The sequence below is a fragment of the Pinus tabuliformis genome, chromosome 8, assembly GCF_031772625.1.
Source record: "Pinus tabuliformis cultivar Carrire ecotype Pingquan chromosome 8, CPIR1, whole genome shotgun sequence".
NCBI classification, from domain to species: domain Eukaryota; kingdom Viridiplantae; phylum Streptophyta; class Pinopsida; order Pinales; family Pinaceae; genus Pinus; species Pinus tabuliformis.
This window is the reverse complement of record NC_142294.1, coordinates 761188937-761204465: the sequence shown is the minus strand read 5'-3', so window position 1 is coordinate 761204465 and position 15529 is coordinate 761188937. Positions and strand designations below refer to the sequence as shown.

Genomic DNA, 15529 nt, shown 5'->3' with positions numbered 1-15529 from the left:
ATAAAGTTGGGTCATTTCTTGTGCTGCATTTTCTGATGTTATTTGAGTTTTTGGGTTTACTTCTGCAAATTGTCAATGTATTTGCCATGCTTTTATAATTTCTGGGTTGCTATTTACTAGTGCATTTTGGTGCAATTTTGTGGGTTTTTGGTGAAAATGCTGGCATAAAATTTTATAAAGAAAATTCTCAGAAAAATACCACAAAATTCCCAAAAGGGATATTACAGATTTGTCTTACTAAGCCCTCTCTTTACTCCCTGTGTTTATCATATAGTTGCCTTAGTGTTTTCTTCACAATTACCCCTTTGTATGAAAGAAGAGCTAGCCTAAAGACTGGGAAGGTATTGTTGTTGTGACATTGGATATACATCTCCAAGTTCCCCCAGTGTTTTACTTGCACTATATGACTTTCATCTCAAGATGTAAGGGTTTGGGTGTTGACACCAAAGAATAAGCAGAAATCATATATCATTGAGAATTTTGTTCCATTTACTCATGAATATTTGTTTATCACAAGGAATGTGATTCGGATATATATCACAGCACATCAATTAGAAATAATGGGGAATAGGGAGAATTTCAGCTGGGGGCCTACATATTGATAGAATCATTGTCTACGAGTTACATTTCTGAAATACAATCATATATTACAATTCCGACTTCAATAGTCATTGATTCTTAACTCATAATCTTTCATAACAAACCATTAACATCCATGAACAGCTTTGCATCAAAGGAGAAAACCAGGTTATCTCTGTCACAAATCATAGGCCAGAAGTTATATGCACATACTAAGGAACAGCATCCAGTGTACCTTGTTAAAATTTGTTTACAATATGTGTAAGATAGAAGCTTCACATGGCATCCTTGAAGTGTCCGCCAAAGTACACGATCACACCATGCTGGCATTCGCTTTTGGTCATACATGTTTGTAGACTCTCTTTGCATCTTTCACCAATGAAGGAATAAAAATTAAGGCAGCAGATATTCCATTAATATATTTAATCCATAGTTAGATAGCATATGTGAAAACTTATATATATAACAAGCAATTGTGTTTAGCATATCAAAGCATCGTTTTCCATTTCTTCAGCCAACTTATTGGAATATATAAATCACATAGCAATAGGAAAAACATAATATGGAGAGTAGCAGACACAGAAATGATGCACCATACATACCTTAAAAGTTGGGGGGAACTGGATCTCCCCCTCCTTGAACCCATGGAGCACTCGTGATGCTGCTTTCTCCTTCCGCAGCTTATGATATGCCAACATTTGTAATATATCAATACTGCATTCTCTCTCTCTCTCTAAATCTGTGTGTGTGTGTGTGTGCCAAATGCCTCCAGATATGATGCATTTATACTACCTCATCATACTGAAGCAATTCTTTATATTCTCCATCCAAAATCTGTTTCACCATTTTGTCCCAAATACTTCTCCTGTAAAGAGACACATCAGGTTATATGTATTCCAATCATTTGCATAAAAAAAACATCAATCTGTACAAATTATAATAACTAAATTTTGTTAAACCAAAACTCACAACACTAGTTATCTGTAACATACTGTGGTGTCAGTGGTCTTTCATCTTCACTCCCAAAGTCAAGTCTATAGTTCAAATCTCCAATCCAGAACACATGATGAAACTGATTCAAAATATCCATGCTGTGAGGTCCTACTCGTAGTTGCCCTGCTATCTCTGTCAACCAGAATATACAAATTTCCATTCAGGTTAGGTGGTCGTGAAGAGAAAGGAACTAAAAGAACAACGCACTTAATTTATATGGTAGACAAGTTTGCAGGAATTACCCACTCACAACAGTATTGGCAGAAGATCATGAAACTGAAATAAAGGAGAAGATAGTTTAAAAAAGGGACTGAAAAGCATGTCTAATTATCATAGAATCATTTTCATATTTAAAACCACCTGAGAAGAAATGTTGTCCATTGCTTACTTCCATTTGAACCAGTCAAAGAAGGATCATATAGGTTCAATCTCCCTATTTGGCATTTTTCTGTCCAAACCTGATTCTAACACCTCTTATTAACTTCCATTTCCTGCAAAAAGGCTCAATCTCTTGCACTTCCTCTTGTAGAATGACATTACGGCTAAGATGCAGGAAACATTGCCCAGGGGCCCGTTTCTGGCCAGAAACGAGGAAACTCGTACCATACAGCCTGGAAACTCGTTTCTGGCCATACTGGCCCATTTCACGCTGAGGAAACGTGGCCAGTATGGCCTGAAACGAGTTTCCAGGCTGTACGACAGAGTTTCCAGTTAACACTTGAAATTTTCTTTTTTATTGGGCGACTAAAATATCTTCTAGATGCTTCTAAATGCCTCTCTCAAGTTATAGAAAATATTATTTTTTTAAGTGGGGCAGCCTAATGTTCAAGCCTATGGCCCTAGTGTTGATATGCAATTCATGGTAATGTTAAATTCTTAAAGTAAAGGAGAATGTCACGTTTACCTAAATTTTTAACATTACCATGAAATGACTCAAGATGTTTGAAAGTGGTTTCGCCCTCATTGGATTTCATATGGAGAAAGTAGAATTTTAGATCTCACTCAAAATCCAGCAGACTTGTCTGTTTTTCAGGATTTCAAGATTGGGAGGATTGCAATGTTTCCATTGGAGTTTGTCATGTACTAGGGTATGGAACTTATATTTAATCAAAAGAACCAAGCCCTCTATGCAGGGGAGACTCCCAATAATCGGTATGGAACTTGTATTTAATCAAGAGCACTAAGGTCATTTGACTATGTTGGAGGAGACTCTCAATCAAGCACAAGACAAGAAATTAAAAATTTCTCATGGCTGATTTTGGATATTGCTATTTTCATTATGTGATCATTCATGTGTAAATGTGATGTAAATTTAGAGACTTATGGTTTATGCATTGACAATTGACAATTTAATCATAACGTAATAAATTAGAATGTATCATGTATGCTTTATGATTGCACATATTTCTTAAATGCCCTAATATATATATATATATATATATATATATATATATATATATTGCATTTCCCCGTTTCCAAAATTTGGGGGGGCCATGTTTCGTACCCGTTCCCGTTTCGGAAACTCGTACTCATTTCCCCGTATCGTGCAAGTTAGCCTTACGGGCTTGGCATATAGAAGTTTTCTTTTGATACATAATTTTAGTCTACAGCCCTGCTCCTTTGCCCTCTGTCTGACTATCAAATTTATCCCAACCTCTCAAAAAGTAATTTGTCCTTCAAATGTAAAACTAGATGCTGATCAGTAAGAATAAGGATGAGAAAAGCCTTGGCTTTGTTGCTGAAACATATTGGAAAAAGGAACTGCCTTTTTGGCAAGATAACAGCACCGAAAGCCCTATTCTTCTCTTTAACGCTGGAATGTCTCTTCATGCTGAAAATGAAAATGTGACAAAGCATTGCTTTAGGCTTTCTGAGTTCACAAGAAAGCATAGCGTTTAACGGTCTAGTGTTTTTCTCCTTTTGGGTCCCAGCATTTCAGTTTCTGTAGCTTTATTCATATTCAATATATTTTCCTTGTTTGACTGATTGATTCCTAAGTCTCCTATGTTGACAGACTTGCATAAGCCTGGTGGCCCTCATCCTCTTCACACTCTGCATATTGTTGGCTTCCGTTCTCTTTGTTGTTCCTAACCGTTTGAAGGGTTTCCATTTGGTTGGAAATTGGATACCTTTGGTTGTTCCTGGGCTCCTGGTTTTACAGTTTTCTTGGTGATTATTCCATTCCCTTGGACTTGAGTAAAACCATCTTTGTCCTTCCTTGCCTGTTATGAACTCTTAGTCAGCTGTTTATTCAGGGGCAGTCTCTATAGATGTCCATGCTAATGACACTTCCAACGCTGAAAGATAAATATTCCTAATCTGGGGTTTGTTCCCATATTTCATCCCTATGTGCTATCATAGTGGATTTTGGAAGGGCTTTAAATACATTTATGCAAACCCACACAAAAGAATAAGCAATATATTTATCATTCGTCGTAACTTCTGAGATTTTGACGTAACTCCGAAAGGCATTACCAACTCCAGATAGAGTTTCCACTTTCCAAAATTGCTGCAGTAGAGGATACATTTGAATCCAGACTAGGACATGGGGAAAATCTTCTTGTTCTGATGAAAATCGCTCCATCCAATATCACATATGAAGACCTGGTGAGCTGAAGTATGGCCCATTTTCAAAAATTGTCTGTCTTTTGTGTTTGTAAAGATCCTTGTTTAGAAACCCTTCAGTCTGAGCTTCAGGTCGATGGCCCCCTTAACCTTAGAGCATGATAAGATAAACTATTTGAGTGTTTCCTCAGATTCCCAAAGTCCAACAAAGTTGTAGATGATGGCATTGTCTTAGATACATGGGATATAGGTCCCTATTTTTTGAGAGGTTACCTCGTAAATGGGATTCTCTGTACAATTCGCTATAGATTAGATAATTCTTGGTTACTGGTGTTTCCAGAGCTCTCTCTTGCGTCCACCAGGTTTAGGTTGGGTGAATGTTGGAAGGCTGGTAATTCTTCCGTTCTTGGGCAACTATGGCTACATGGGCAGCCCAAACTTCAGAAACCTAACACAGAACACTAAAACCTCAACCAGACTTCCATGATTGCTGGAGCAAGCATTTGTGATATAGATGGACAAAATCCAACCATATCATCTTGATAGATGGACATAAAAGAAAACCTTGAAAGGGTAACAGATATTTAATAAAGAAAATTCTGAAGCAATATTAAACATGGAAAGCATCAACTTTGTAATTGAGCAAACTGCAAGAAGCTCTACAAATTTCATAGTTATTCATATTGTGGATGCTGAGTCTTCATGATCACCCATACCTCTATAGTTACTATTTCGAGTTTCACAATGCCCCACATGAGCAGCAAAATGGCAGTTCACAAAGCACAGCCCTGTGTCCCAGAACTGTCGATTTTGAAAACAACTTGCATTAACTATTTATCCACATATAATTCATTCTTCAAGATATGCTGAGCTATTTCAACTTTCACTGAATAAAATGACATGTTGATTTGTGCATACCTTGAAAGCAATGCAAACACCTCCCTTATTAGCCATCACATGCCCAACACCAGTGGCTTGACTTCCACTATCTACGTCAGATATTGCTTTCTGTCAACCGACTAAATTAATTAGATTAGATTATTCAGTCATGCGATATAGATATATATATATATATAACAGGAAGCATGTTTGTTTCATAAATGATCCAACTGTACCTCTGCATCATCTCGCACAAAAACAACCAGCCGCATCTGACCCCTTGAAGTATAATGAATTACCCTATAGCGCCTGCCAACATGTTGTCTGCAGGGAATGAAATTTTATATTTTAACACAGTTTACAACATACATATTTCCATCTGAAACAAAACTTCATTCATACTAGTACAATGAAAGAGCTGCTTAAACACAAAGAAACTGTCTTTCTTGCGGCTAGTAGGCTACATACCTAAGAGTCTCCAGCCAATCCTTTCCGCATTCTGTAAATGGCAACCTTGGTGCATAATCACACTCCTATTGTTTCTAGCAACACAGATAAAGTTACAAAGCTGCCCCCACTAAGAATTACAAGAATTGTCAAAAGTCCATGTTAATTCACAAATAATTATTACAGATATTCATCTTCCACCTGCATAGCATAACTCAAAAGAAAGTATTTTCTATAACAGATTTGGCATCGTATACAAATGTGAACGAAACACCAATTCAGTCAATTGGTAGCAGGAGATTCCCATTACCCATGAGTTGCACAATCAATTAGACCATTAAGACTATTATTTAGAATAATATAATAAGACAGATCCTTTGATTATAGAACAAACAATACTAAGACAGATCCTTCACATAAGAAAGTAATTTTTATAGCAGATTTGACATTGTAGACAAATGCGAACGAAACGCCCATTAAGTCAATTCGTAGTAGGATATTCTCATTACCCATGAGTTGCACAATCAACTAGACCATTAAGATTATTATCTTGGAATAATATACTAAGATGGATCCTTCATATATAGAACAAAGTTACAAACTATACCACGGTTGTTGAACTGGTGCAAAGCATTGACAATTGTAGTGAATCTTTTAACCATTTTACAATAACCATGGTTTAGTAAGCCATGTTGTCTGAGTCATAGCAACTTGTACGATGTAAAGGCATATAACTCCTTACAGCATCAACCAAAGGTACTATACTTTGAAGTTGAATTGATCCCATCTTTTTAATATCAACCTATCAGATATCTTGGGGAGAATGACAATCTGTGACATAATTCTAAAAATAAACCTCTAAGGATAAATACTTCAGATACATTCCATTGTAGCCCATATAATCCCAAGTAGTAAGCCTATAAGAAAAAGTAAGTCATCATGAATCCCAAGTCTATAGAAAATGGCTGATTCATTCTAGAGGTTTGAAAACTTGCCTGGGTGCCAACAGCTACTATTTCATAAGCAGTAGTCATCGGGATCCATGCAGATAGGTCCAGTGGCTGCAAAGAAGTAAGTCGAGACATTTCATACAATTAGCTATGTCTGTTTCAAATTTCATTAAGAGTTCAGATGTGACATACTTCATAATAAAAGCTTCTAGGTGAAATTTATTATAGGCTATAAAAATTGGAATATTTTTCAAGAAATTTAAACTCTTTAAAGTTTATCATCCAAAAAACAAGTATCTTATTTCCCATTCATTTACTCAACTTATATATGTTTAGAATTAATAGGCAAGCATGGTTTGAAAATGATAATAAACATACTTTTCAAACAATCTAAGACACTATGATAGTACTTGTCTGTTTCTATTGTACAATAGGTCCCTTCCTGTAGCTTTAGATAACAATAACAAATATGTCATTATAAGATATTCAGTTCAACTGTCTCCATAACTATCTCCAATAATCTCTCCCTAAATTGCTCAAACGATTCACTGATATCCTCATTCCAAACTTCTCTCTTTTGTACTCATCATTGATTCATAGCTGGACTTTTACGCATAGTCTACCTCATTAACATATTACAGTGTATTCATTAAATATCACAAGTAGGAGTTAATCCTTAATGGATACTTGCGATTTCAATATATTCTCTCTTTACCAGTCCTTTTGACTGGTCCAAACTTCATCTTCTTCTTCTATGCTCTTCATCTTCAATGTCCAAGCTTCATCTTCTGTCATTTGCAACCTTCATCTTTGGTCTTCTCCATTCTACACCTTCTTTTAACTAGATCTTGTACCTACAAAATATAAAGATTATGTTTGTTGAAGTCCATATGAAAAGGTTTCTGTCCACTAGGATACAGGGGTCACCAATCATTGTATCCACCGTTCATTAGGAAACTGTACATGGCTCTTCAAAAGTTCTCAGATCACAAACCTTTTCCTATCCCCCTTCATCATCATCAATCACCATCCTAGGTTGTCTTTAGTTTATCCATAACCACATCTTAGATATTTGTGGGTTACCCTAACCATTACTCTCAAGATGTTTTACCCTACAATAATCCATTCATTACACCAAGTGCTCTGGTTGACAACAAACCTTTATTTACCATAATAGGTAGTTTTTGGTTTACAACGAACCATCAAGATTCAACAATCTGATATGGGGGTATGCTTCCCATAGCATCACTTATGACCATTACATCATCATTTCAACCAGGTACATACAATTTCAAATACATTTTCATTTGAGGGTAATATAACCCTCTTAAACATAAGACCATGACCATCTTCTTTTCCATCATCAAAACCAACATTATCAAGGAGGATAATCAAATTTCTTTATGATTTCATTTTCTATGGATTCCCTTCAATTGATTTTGCATCTCAAATTTTTTGGGACACATGGTATTATTTTCACCACTTATTCTTGCCTTACCTACAGTTGAAATGTGTAACTAGGTTTGGTCTTCATAATGTCTAATGTAATCATGATTTTATGTATTTGATGAAAAGAGAAAAGAAAATTATTGTTGTTATTTTGAAGCATGGGTTTCATGCTCAAGGTCATTTTATTTGTAGGTCAAGCACCCATTGAGTGATTCTAGGTTTTGTCATTGAGTCAAAGAAGTCTATTGAGTCATTGTTATATATGTAAGACCCCATTGGGCATCTTGTATTATGTCAAGAGAAATTATTTGAGTCATAAATTGTGTCAAAGTCACCCTCCAAGACAAGTCGGCCTGCATAAGAGAAGTCAGCCTACAAGCAGTGATAAGTCGGCCACATGAACAGCTATTTGACCACTATGAAGAAGCCTTTTTTAAAGAGCTCGACCTCATTTGTAGAGATCGTCCATTCAAGTTCATTGAAGCAGAAAACAAGTTTGATCAAGGGAAAAGGAAGCTTTCTAGCCAAAGAAAAGGAAGATAACATAAAAGAAGAAAAATCGAAATTTTTGGGACTGTTTTTAGGGCTACATCCTCCACATGTGTGAAAAGTTAGGGCATCATTGCAGTCATCTTTGGAAGACGAAATCTGGTATCAACATAATCAAGTTTGCGGGCCTAAACCTTAAGGAAGAGAAAGTACATCAAGAGGAGAGAGAAGGTCTTCTAAACCATCAATCTACCCACACATACAAAATTGCAGAAGGTTCAGGCAGGCCGAGAATTGCAGTCCTGTAGCAGCAAGATGAAATTCTGAGGAAGATGCCGAAATCTGAAGTTTGGAGCAGGTTGACTTGGGTTGACTTTGTGAGAAGCAAGTTCATCAAAGAAGAGGTTTGACTTGGTCTTGGAGGGGTCTTTGTCAAAAGTCATAGGTTTTGGAATTCGTCATTTGAGAAGAATTTTTGTGGGTTTTTCTCTCAAGGGGAGAGGTTTTGGCCCTGGCTAGCAGCCTACATTTTGTGTTCTCTTGTCTCATTGATCTTCATAGTTTGGTAGTTGTTTGATGATAAGAACACAATAATAATCAAGTCAAGGAAGAAGCTAATAACAAAAATATCAAGATAAGTAAAAGAACATCACAAGCAATTACCAAAAAAAGAAAAATTCACCTAATCTAGCTGCCCCTAGATTTCTCAACATGGTATCAGAGCTAACATGACTACAACAAGGAAAGGCAGCTTGAAGAAGATCATCCAATTGAAGAAGGATACACAAGGGTCAAGCACAAGGAGATCATAAAGGAGAACTAAGAAGCATCATGGACATCAAATCATCGAGAGTATCAAGGAGGAGTACTCATCACATCACAAGGACACATCATCACAACTTGTGGTAGAAGAAGAAGACCTCAAAGACCCTACCTCCATTCAAAGAAGGACTTAACATCTTGAAGTCTCCATATTCTACATTTCCACATCCAAAGGAAGCAAGAAGAAGCATTGCCATCATCATCAAAGAAATCAAGGTAATCCCCCTCCCATTGAAGAAAGGATCTCATCTCAAGCATACTTGAAGAAAGACATCTCTTATCATCTAGAAAAAGAAGTATTGTCATCTTTGAAGAAGGAAGACATCATCAAGGAAGCAATCATCTTCAAGAAGACATCTTCAATTGTCAACATCATCAAGAAGGCATCAAGTTGAAGGCATCCTCAAAGGAACATCTTCACTTGACAAGTAATCTACATATTTTTATGTCTCAATCTACAAACCAAATGACTTCATTTTGCAAGGAGAACAATAAATTGGTTGGGACCTCGAACTACCTTGCATGGAAGAAGAGAATTGATTTAATTCTCATGGAGAATGAAGTTATTGAATATGTAAAGGGCTCCATCACCAAACCATCTCAAGAGCAATCTCAAGCACTATCAAAGTACATGAAAGGAGAAATAAGGGCACAAAGGATCCTCATAGAGTCAATCAAGGATTCTCTCATCCCTTATGTTGCAAAGTTGAAGACAGCAAAAGAGATCTATGACAAATTGGTGGAGTTGTTTTCTGTAAGCACTGCAGGTGAAATCATATCTTTAAGAACCGAACTATACAAAATGAAAATCTCAAGGGAAGAAGGGATAGCTTTGTATTTCATGAAGGTATCTGAAATTAGAGACCAACTACAAGAACTTGGAGAAGTAATGTTTGATCAAGAGATGACCACCATTGTGTTCAAAACTTCAATGCACTACCTTATGAATCGGGAATTTTGTATCTAGCATCTATGGGAAGATGGAAACCACTCCATTCAGCAATCTGTGGTCATTATGCAAAATTGAAGAATCTAGATTAAAAGCGAAGACAATGTTGGGTCAAATGAACAAAATCAAGCATATGCAACATCAACAAGGAAGAAAGGGAAATTTGGGAAGTTTCAGCCTTGAAAGAAGTTCAAAGAAAATTGATATGTCCAAGATCCAATGCTATGAGTGTAATGAACATGGGCATTTCAAAAAGAACTGTCTTAAACTTGAGAAGGACAACAAGAAGAGAAAGGAGAGAAATGAAGCTCATATCACCGAAGAAGAAGAGAACCCAAAAATAAGAAGTCAAAGAAGGAAGAAGTGATAGACCTTCACTACTAGAAGGTCTCTCACACATTTTCATGTACATAGAAATTAGCAAGTAAAAAGGGAAAGCCTCTCAAGTATGATAGGATGCATTGTAAGCATAAATGGAAATGACATCATCATAGAATCATAGAATAATAGCTGAAGTAGAGGTCTACATGGTCGAAGCAGTCATCATGAGAGAAAGGAAGTATCTCATGGCATCTTCAATTAAAGCATATTAGGGTAACCAAAGTAACAGTCTATATGATTGGAGAAAGTCATCTAGCAAGATAAAAGATAAATAGACCATCATACATCATCATCATTACGAAGAAGCATTTGTAGAATGAGGATCATCAAGATCCTCCATTGGAATCTTCATTGGAAAGTTCATCTCTACTTAGAATAAGCAAGTGTCTCGCAAAAAGTCTACTAAATTCCACCATGTGTGGGATCCACTGGTTAGAAGGATGAAGGTATGGTGACAAAGAAGTGCAACATGGAAAGTTGAAGTACTTTCATCTTCAAGCAAGGAAAGGAAGTTGCTAGAATGAAGCCTAGATGACCACATGAAGGAAGGGTATGTTTGTATTTATTAAATAAATTCATGTCATCATATGGTGATACATAGTATGGGTTAAAATGCTCATCTCATGAGCATGATTGAAGAAGAAGAAACTTGTCCATTAGAATAATGCATGAAGGTATGTAGTCAATGTGCCTAGAATGCTTCTACATATTGACAAGATGAAATCAACATAATATGACGAATATGAGGTGGTTGGCAACTATGGTTCCCATAATGAAGGAACTGTGTATAAACGTCCTGAGGAAGCAATATGCGAAGAAAGAAGAGTTCGTGCGAGGTCCATCTACTGTCAAGAAAGATAAGATAAGTGATCAACATCTGATAACTAGAAAGGATTAGCTATGACATCTCCATGGAGAAAGATATGAAGACCCTGATATGTTGGAAAAAGAAAAACCTTGGTAACATATGCCTTGGAGATGGATTCATACCATATGCAAAAGGATGTTGATGCAAGAATCGGATGTCATGATGAAAGTGTTAGTTTTTGTAGCATCGGATGTGTTATAGCCACAAAATTTGGTGAAGAGGCTAGAATGCATGAGATCTCCAAAACCCATAAATTGTTTCTAGAAATTCCACCTATAGATGACTTAATTAGATTATTAACCTATTTTTTAATGTTAGGAAAGTCTAAACTTAGGAAAACTGGTTAATTAATCAGAATTAATTAAGTCAAGGTGAGAATAGTCTAGAAACTCACACGAATCAACTTCAAGCTGATCCTAGCCCTTGATTAAGTTTTAATATTGGTCGCTGGTGCTCCAATAGAGGATTATACGAAGAAGTCGATGGGCACTTGGAGAAAACACTTCAACAGTTTGATTTCCTTGGCAGATTGATTTCCAGAGAGCAGCAGCAATTGTCGAAGAGCTAGAGATCGAAGCAGAGACAATGAGGGGCAGAGACAGTGAGGCTAGAGGAATTTTTTTAGATCCAGCGAGTGCATTTGCATAGAGGCCGAGATTTCTCCAGGAGGTAGCACAAAGCCTCAAGAAAGCAGTTATGTTTGCTAGGAAGGAAGACGTTTTCAGTTCTAGAGGTCAGGGCGAGGTTCCAGAGTGTCAGAGAGATGTTTTGCCAGCTAGCAGCAGGCATGATGGCTTGATTAGCAATGATTTCGATCAGCATGCAAAGTAGGAAGCTCCAACTTGACGTAAAGCCTGCGCAGGCCCAGTTGGACGGCTTTCTTTTTGGTAGCAATCAAGAGACGGAATTGCCGAGAGTGAGGGTAATTTCCCTCTGGATATTTTTGCCAATATTTTCTCTGCAAGATAGCCAAATTTCGACATCCACACTATTGTAGTCAGAATTTCTCACTGTTGCATAGTAATAAAACCCTCAGTTGCTGCACCAGTTTTCCCAAGTTGGGTTTTTCTAGGGACATTTGTCCAAAAATAATTGTGTACATTTTATGTGTGTGTGCTATATTTTCTCAGATTTCGACACTATTTTTCTTCCGCAGTATTTGTTTGTGAAAATCAGAGTGAATTATTTGGTATTTGCCTTAGCAAACAACGAATGAATTGTTAAATAAATTAACAACTAGGAAAATAATTTCCAATTGTTGTGATAGATGAAATTTTCACATGGTATCAAAGCGGAGTGATCAGTCGGGAAGCTCAGAAGAGAAGAAGGGAATTTCACTGTTCAGTGGGAACAGCAGGCTAAAATTCCTAGAGGCTGCGCAATTCATTGACAGGCAAACCGAATTGTTGGGGTAGAAATTTGATTTTCAGTTGCACATTGGAAGAAAAGTCGAGTTGTTGAGGATAGTGATTTCAGCAGTCAAAGGGAGCAGCAGCAGCTCATTTTTTCACTGAGCAGATTCCTGGTTGGACGCAGAGGGTTTTGCAGCAGCAAAATCAACGTCGGGTGGACTCATATTCTTTTCCCACGACATCTCTCCAAACCTATTTCTTTATTATTTTTTCAAAGCAGCAAGGTTCAAATTGTATGATGTTGCTCATCAATGCAACATATCCCTGATACTTCCTCTCTCTAAACGGGCCTCTCGAGCCAGAATGTATCTCTGCATCCTGTAATGTATCACGAAGCCAAAAGGGTCTCTTCCTCATGGGAGGATCACAAGGAGGAGGATCCAAAGGATCCATAGGTTCCATAGGCTCATCTGCAAGGTCAGGCTCTAGCATGGATGGCTCTGCATCTACATCCATATAATCATCTCTTCTCTTAGTGTTGGAAGGGACAAGAGAGTCCCTTGCTTTTCCAAGGGCAACATCTTCATCAAAAGTCACATCCCGACTGAACTTAATGTTCCTCTGACCTAGCACATATATCCTATAAGCTTTAGAATTTTCACAATAGCCAAGCGTACCTTTCTTTCCTGAAGCCTCTAGCTTGGATCTCTTCTCCTTTGGTACATGAAAGTAGACAGGGTAGCCAAATATTCTCAAGTGTCCAACTTTCGGTTTCACACTTGTAAAGACTTCTTCAGGAGTCTTGTCTCCCAAGGCTTGATGAGGACTCCTATTTTGGACATACATTGTAGTATTTGTAGCTTCTCCCCACAAAAACATAGGAACATGGCTTTGGCTACTTCCAATATGGACTTGCTATTTCACTCAGTGACTCCATTTTGTTGAGGGTTGTATGGAACAATCACCTCCCTCTTAATCTCGACATCTCTGCAAAAATACTTGAAGTCAATTGAAGTGTATTCACCTCCATTATCAGTCCTCAAGATCTTGATCTTCTTTCCTGTTTGATTTTCCACAAGAGCCTTGAAGTCCCTGAACATGTTGAAAGCTTGATCCTTGGTCTTCAAGTAGAAGATCCAAGTCTTACGGGAGAAGTCATCAACAAAGATAATATAATATAAATATCCCAGAAGAGATGTCATCAGCATGGGCCCACAAAGATCAAAATGAATAAGTTGAAGGATCTCCTTAGATCCGTTGCTGCTAGAAGGGAATGGTCCCTTGATATTCTTTCCACTAGCACATCCTTGACATACACCTTCATGATCAACCTGAATCCTAGGAATCCCTGTAACCATCCTGCTCAAGTCAAGAAAAGCCTTGTAATGAAGGTGTGCAAATCTCTGGTGCCAAAGCTCACACTGATTAGTGGTGTCATGGACCAATGCTTGAATTGGTCATCCACAAACTCTATATAAGCCTTCATTTCGGACAACAAGTGTGAAGGATACTCTCAAGTTAGATCTCCTTGGCCAAGCAAGGACCTTTCCATTAATCAATGAAACTCTAAACCCCTTATCTTCAGAAGCAAAGATGGAGACAAGATTCTTCTTCAAGCTTGGCCCATACAACACATCTTGTAGATGAATGGTTTGACCAGTCTCCAAATTTAAGGAAACAAAACTAGACCCTTTGACAGGATGAGAAGAATTATCCCCAAGTAGAATTTTCAAATTAGTCTCCCTCTCAACCAAATTTGAGAGGACTTCACGATACCCAATAAAGTGTCTAGATGCCCCACTATCCACCAACCAGTTATCAGTGCTATTGGAAGACGAGCTAGAAAGAGCAGCAACAAGATAATATTCAAATTGAGTAATAGCAACATTATCAGCATACCTTGTGTTCTTGGACCTCTTTTGAGGGCGTTAATTATCTTCAACACTTGCATGGGTAGTAAGACCTCTTCCTCTCCTTCTATTGTTGAAGTTGTTGTTGTTGCCATTGTTGTTGTAGTTGCTATGCCTTTGAGCATTTCTTCTATCAGGCAATCTTGGGCAATGTGGCCAAATTTTTCACAGTTGTAGCATTGGACTTTGGAAAAGTCGCTTTTGTTATTGTTGAATGCTGGAGTTGGATTCTTTAACTTCCATTTGGAAGGTCTTTCTTTCCCTTTTCCTTTCTTGATATTGGCTACAAAAGTTGTACGTTCTCCCTCTTCTTGTCTCTGGATTCTTCCTCTAGAAATGAGCTTGGATTCCTCTTGAGTACAATTCCCCAAAAGTTCATCAAATGTAGGGAGCTCTTTTCTGCAAGTAATGTTGGTAACGAATGTCTCCAAAGACATGGGGAGTCCTCTAATAGTCATTTGCACAAGCACTCTATCAGATATGACTTCTCCAATAGAAAGAAGCTAATCTCTTATTTGAGATGTCTTCATGAAGTAGGTTGTTATAGATTCAGTTTATGTCACAAAGTTGACTCTTCAAAGAACTGACTTGGCTGAGAGTGTTGACTTCATACATCCCAATAAATTTGTCATACATCTCCTTCGACTTCTTCATCTTGGATGCATAGGTGATGAGATGATCTTGTAGAGAATCAATGATGATCTTCTTGGCCTTGATTTCACCCTTCTTATGCTAGAAAATCAGAAAGGCGGAAAGATTTTCTTATATAGATAATTACTTGTGATTCTTTTATCTTTATGTTCTTCTTTATCTCTTAGTTCATCAAGCAATTACCAAAACAATAACACAAGGACAACAAATGTAGGCGGACAGCCAAGGTAAAAGCCCTATCTAGG

At 37.4% G+C, this 15529-nt stretch overlaps 1 protein-coding gene across 7 annotated transcripts in view; it reads right to left on the bottom strand.

The window, feature by feature from the left end:
* LOC149237824 (uncharacterized) overlaps positions 1–15529 on the bottom strand; it is a 479771-nt gene that overhangs the window by 158367 nt on the left and 305875 nt on the right. For all 7 annotated transcript variants that reach the window (XM_089372813.1, XM_089372812.1, XM_089372815.1 and 4 more), the window contains 9 exons: positions 6459–6524; positions 5485–5549; positions 5253–5340; positions 5056–5145; positions 4854–4938; positions 1572–1704; positions 1372–1444; positions 1182–1259; positions 815–948 (listed from right to left, as the gene is read on the bottom strand). In XM_089372813.1, coding sequence (XP_089228939.1) covers positions 815–948; positions 1182–1259; positions 1372–1444; positions 1572–1704; positions 4854–4938; positions 5056–5145; positions 5253–5340; positions 5485–5549; positions 6459–6524 — 812 coding nt within the window. The remainder of the gene's footprint in view (positions 1–814; positions 949–1181; positions 1260–1371; positions 1445–1571; positions 1705–4853; positions 4939–5055; positions 5146–5252; positions 5341–5484; positions 5550–6458; positions 6525–15529) is intronic.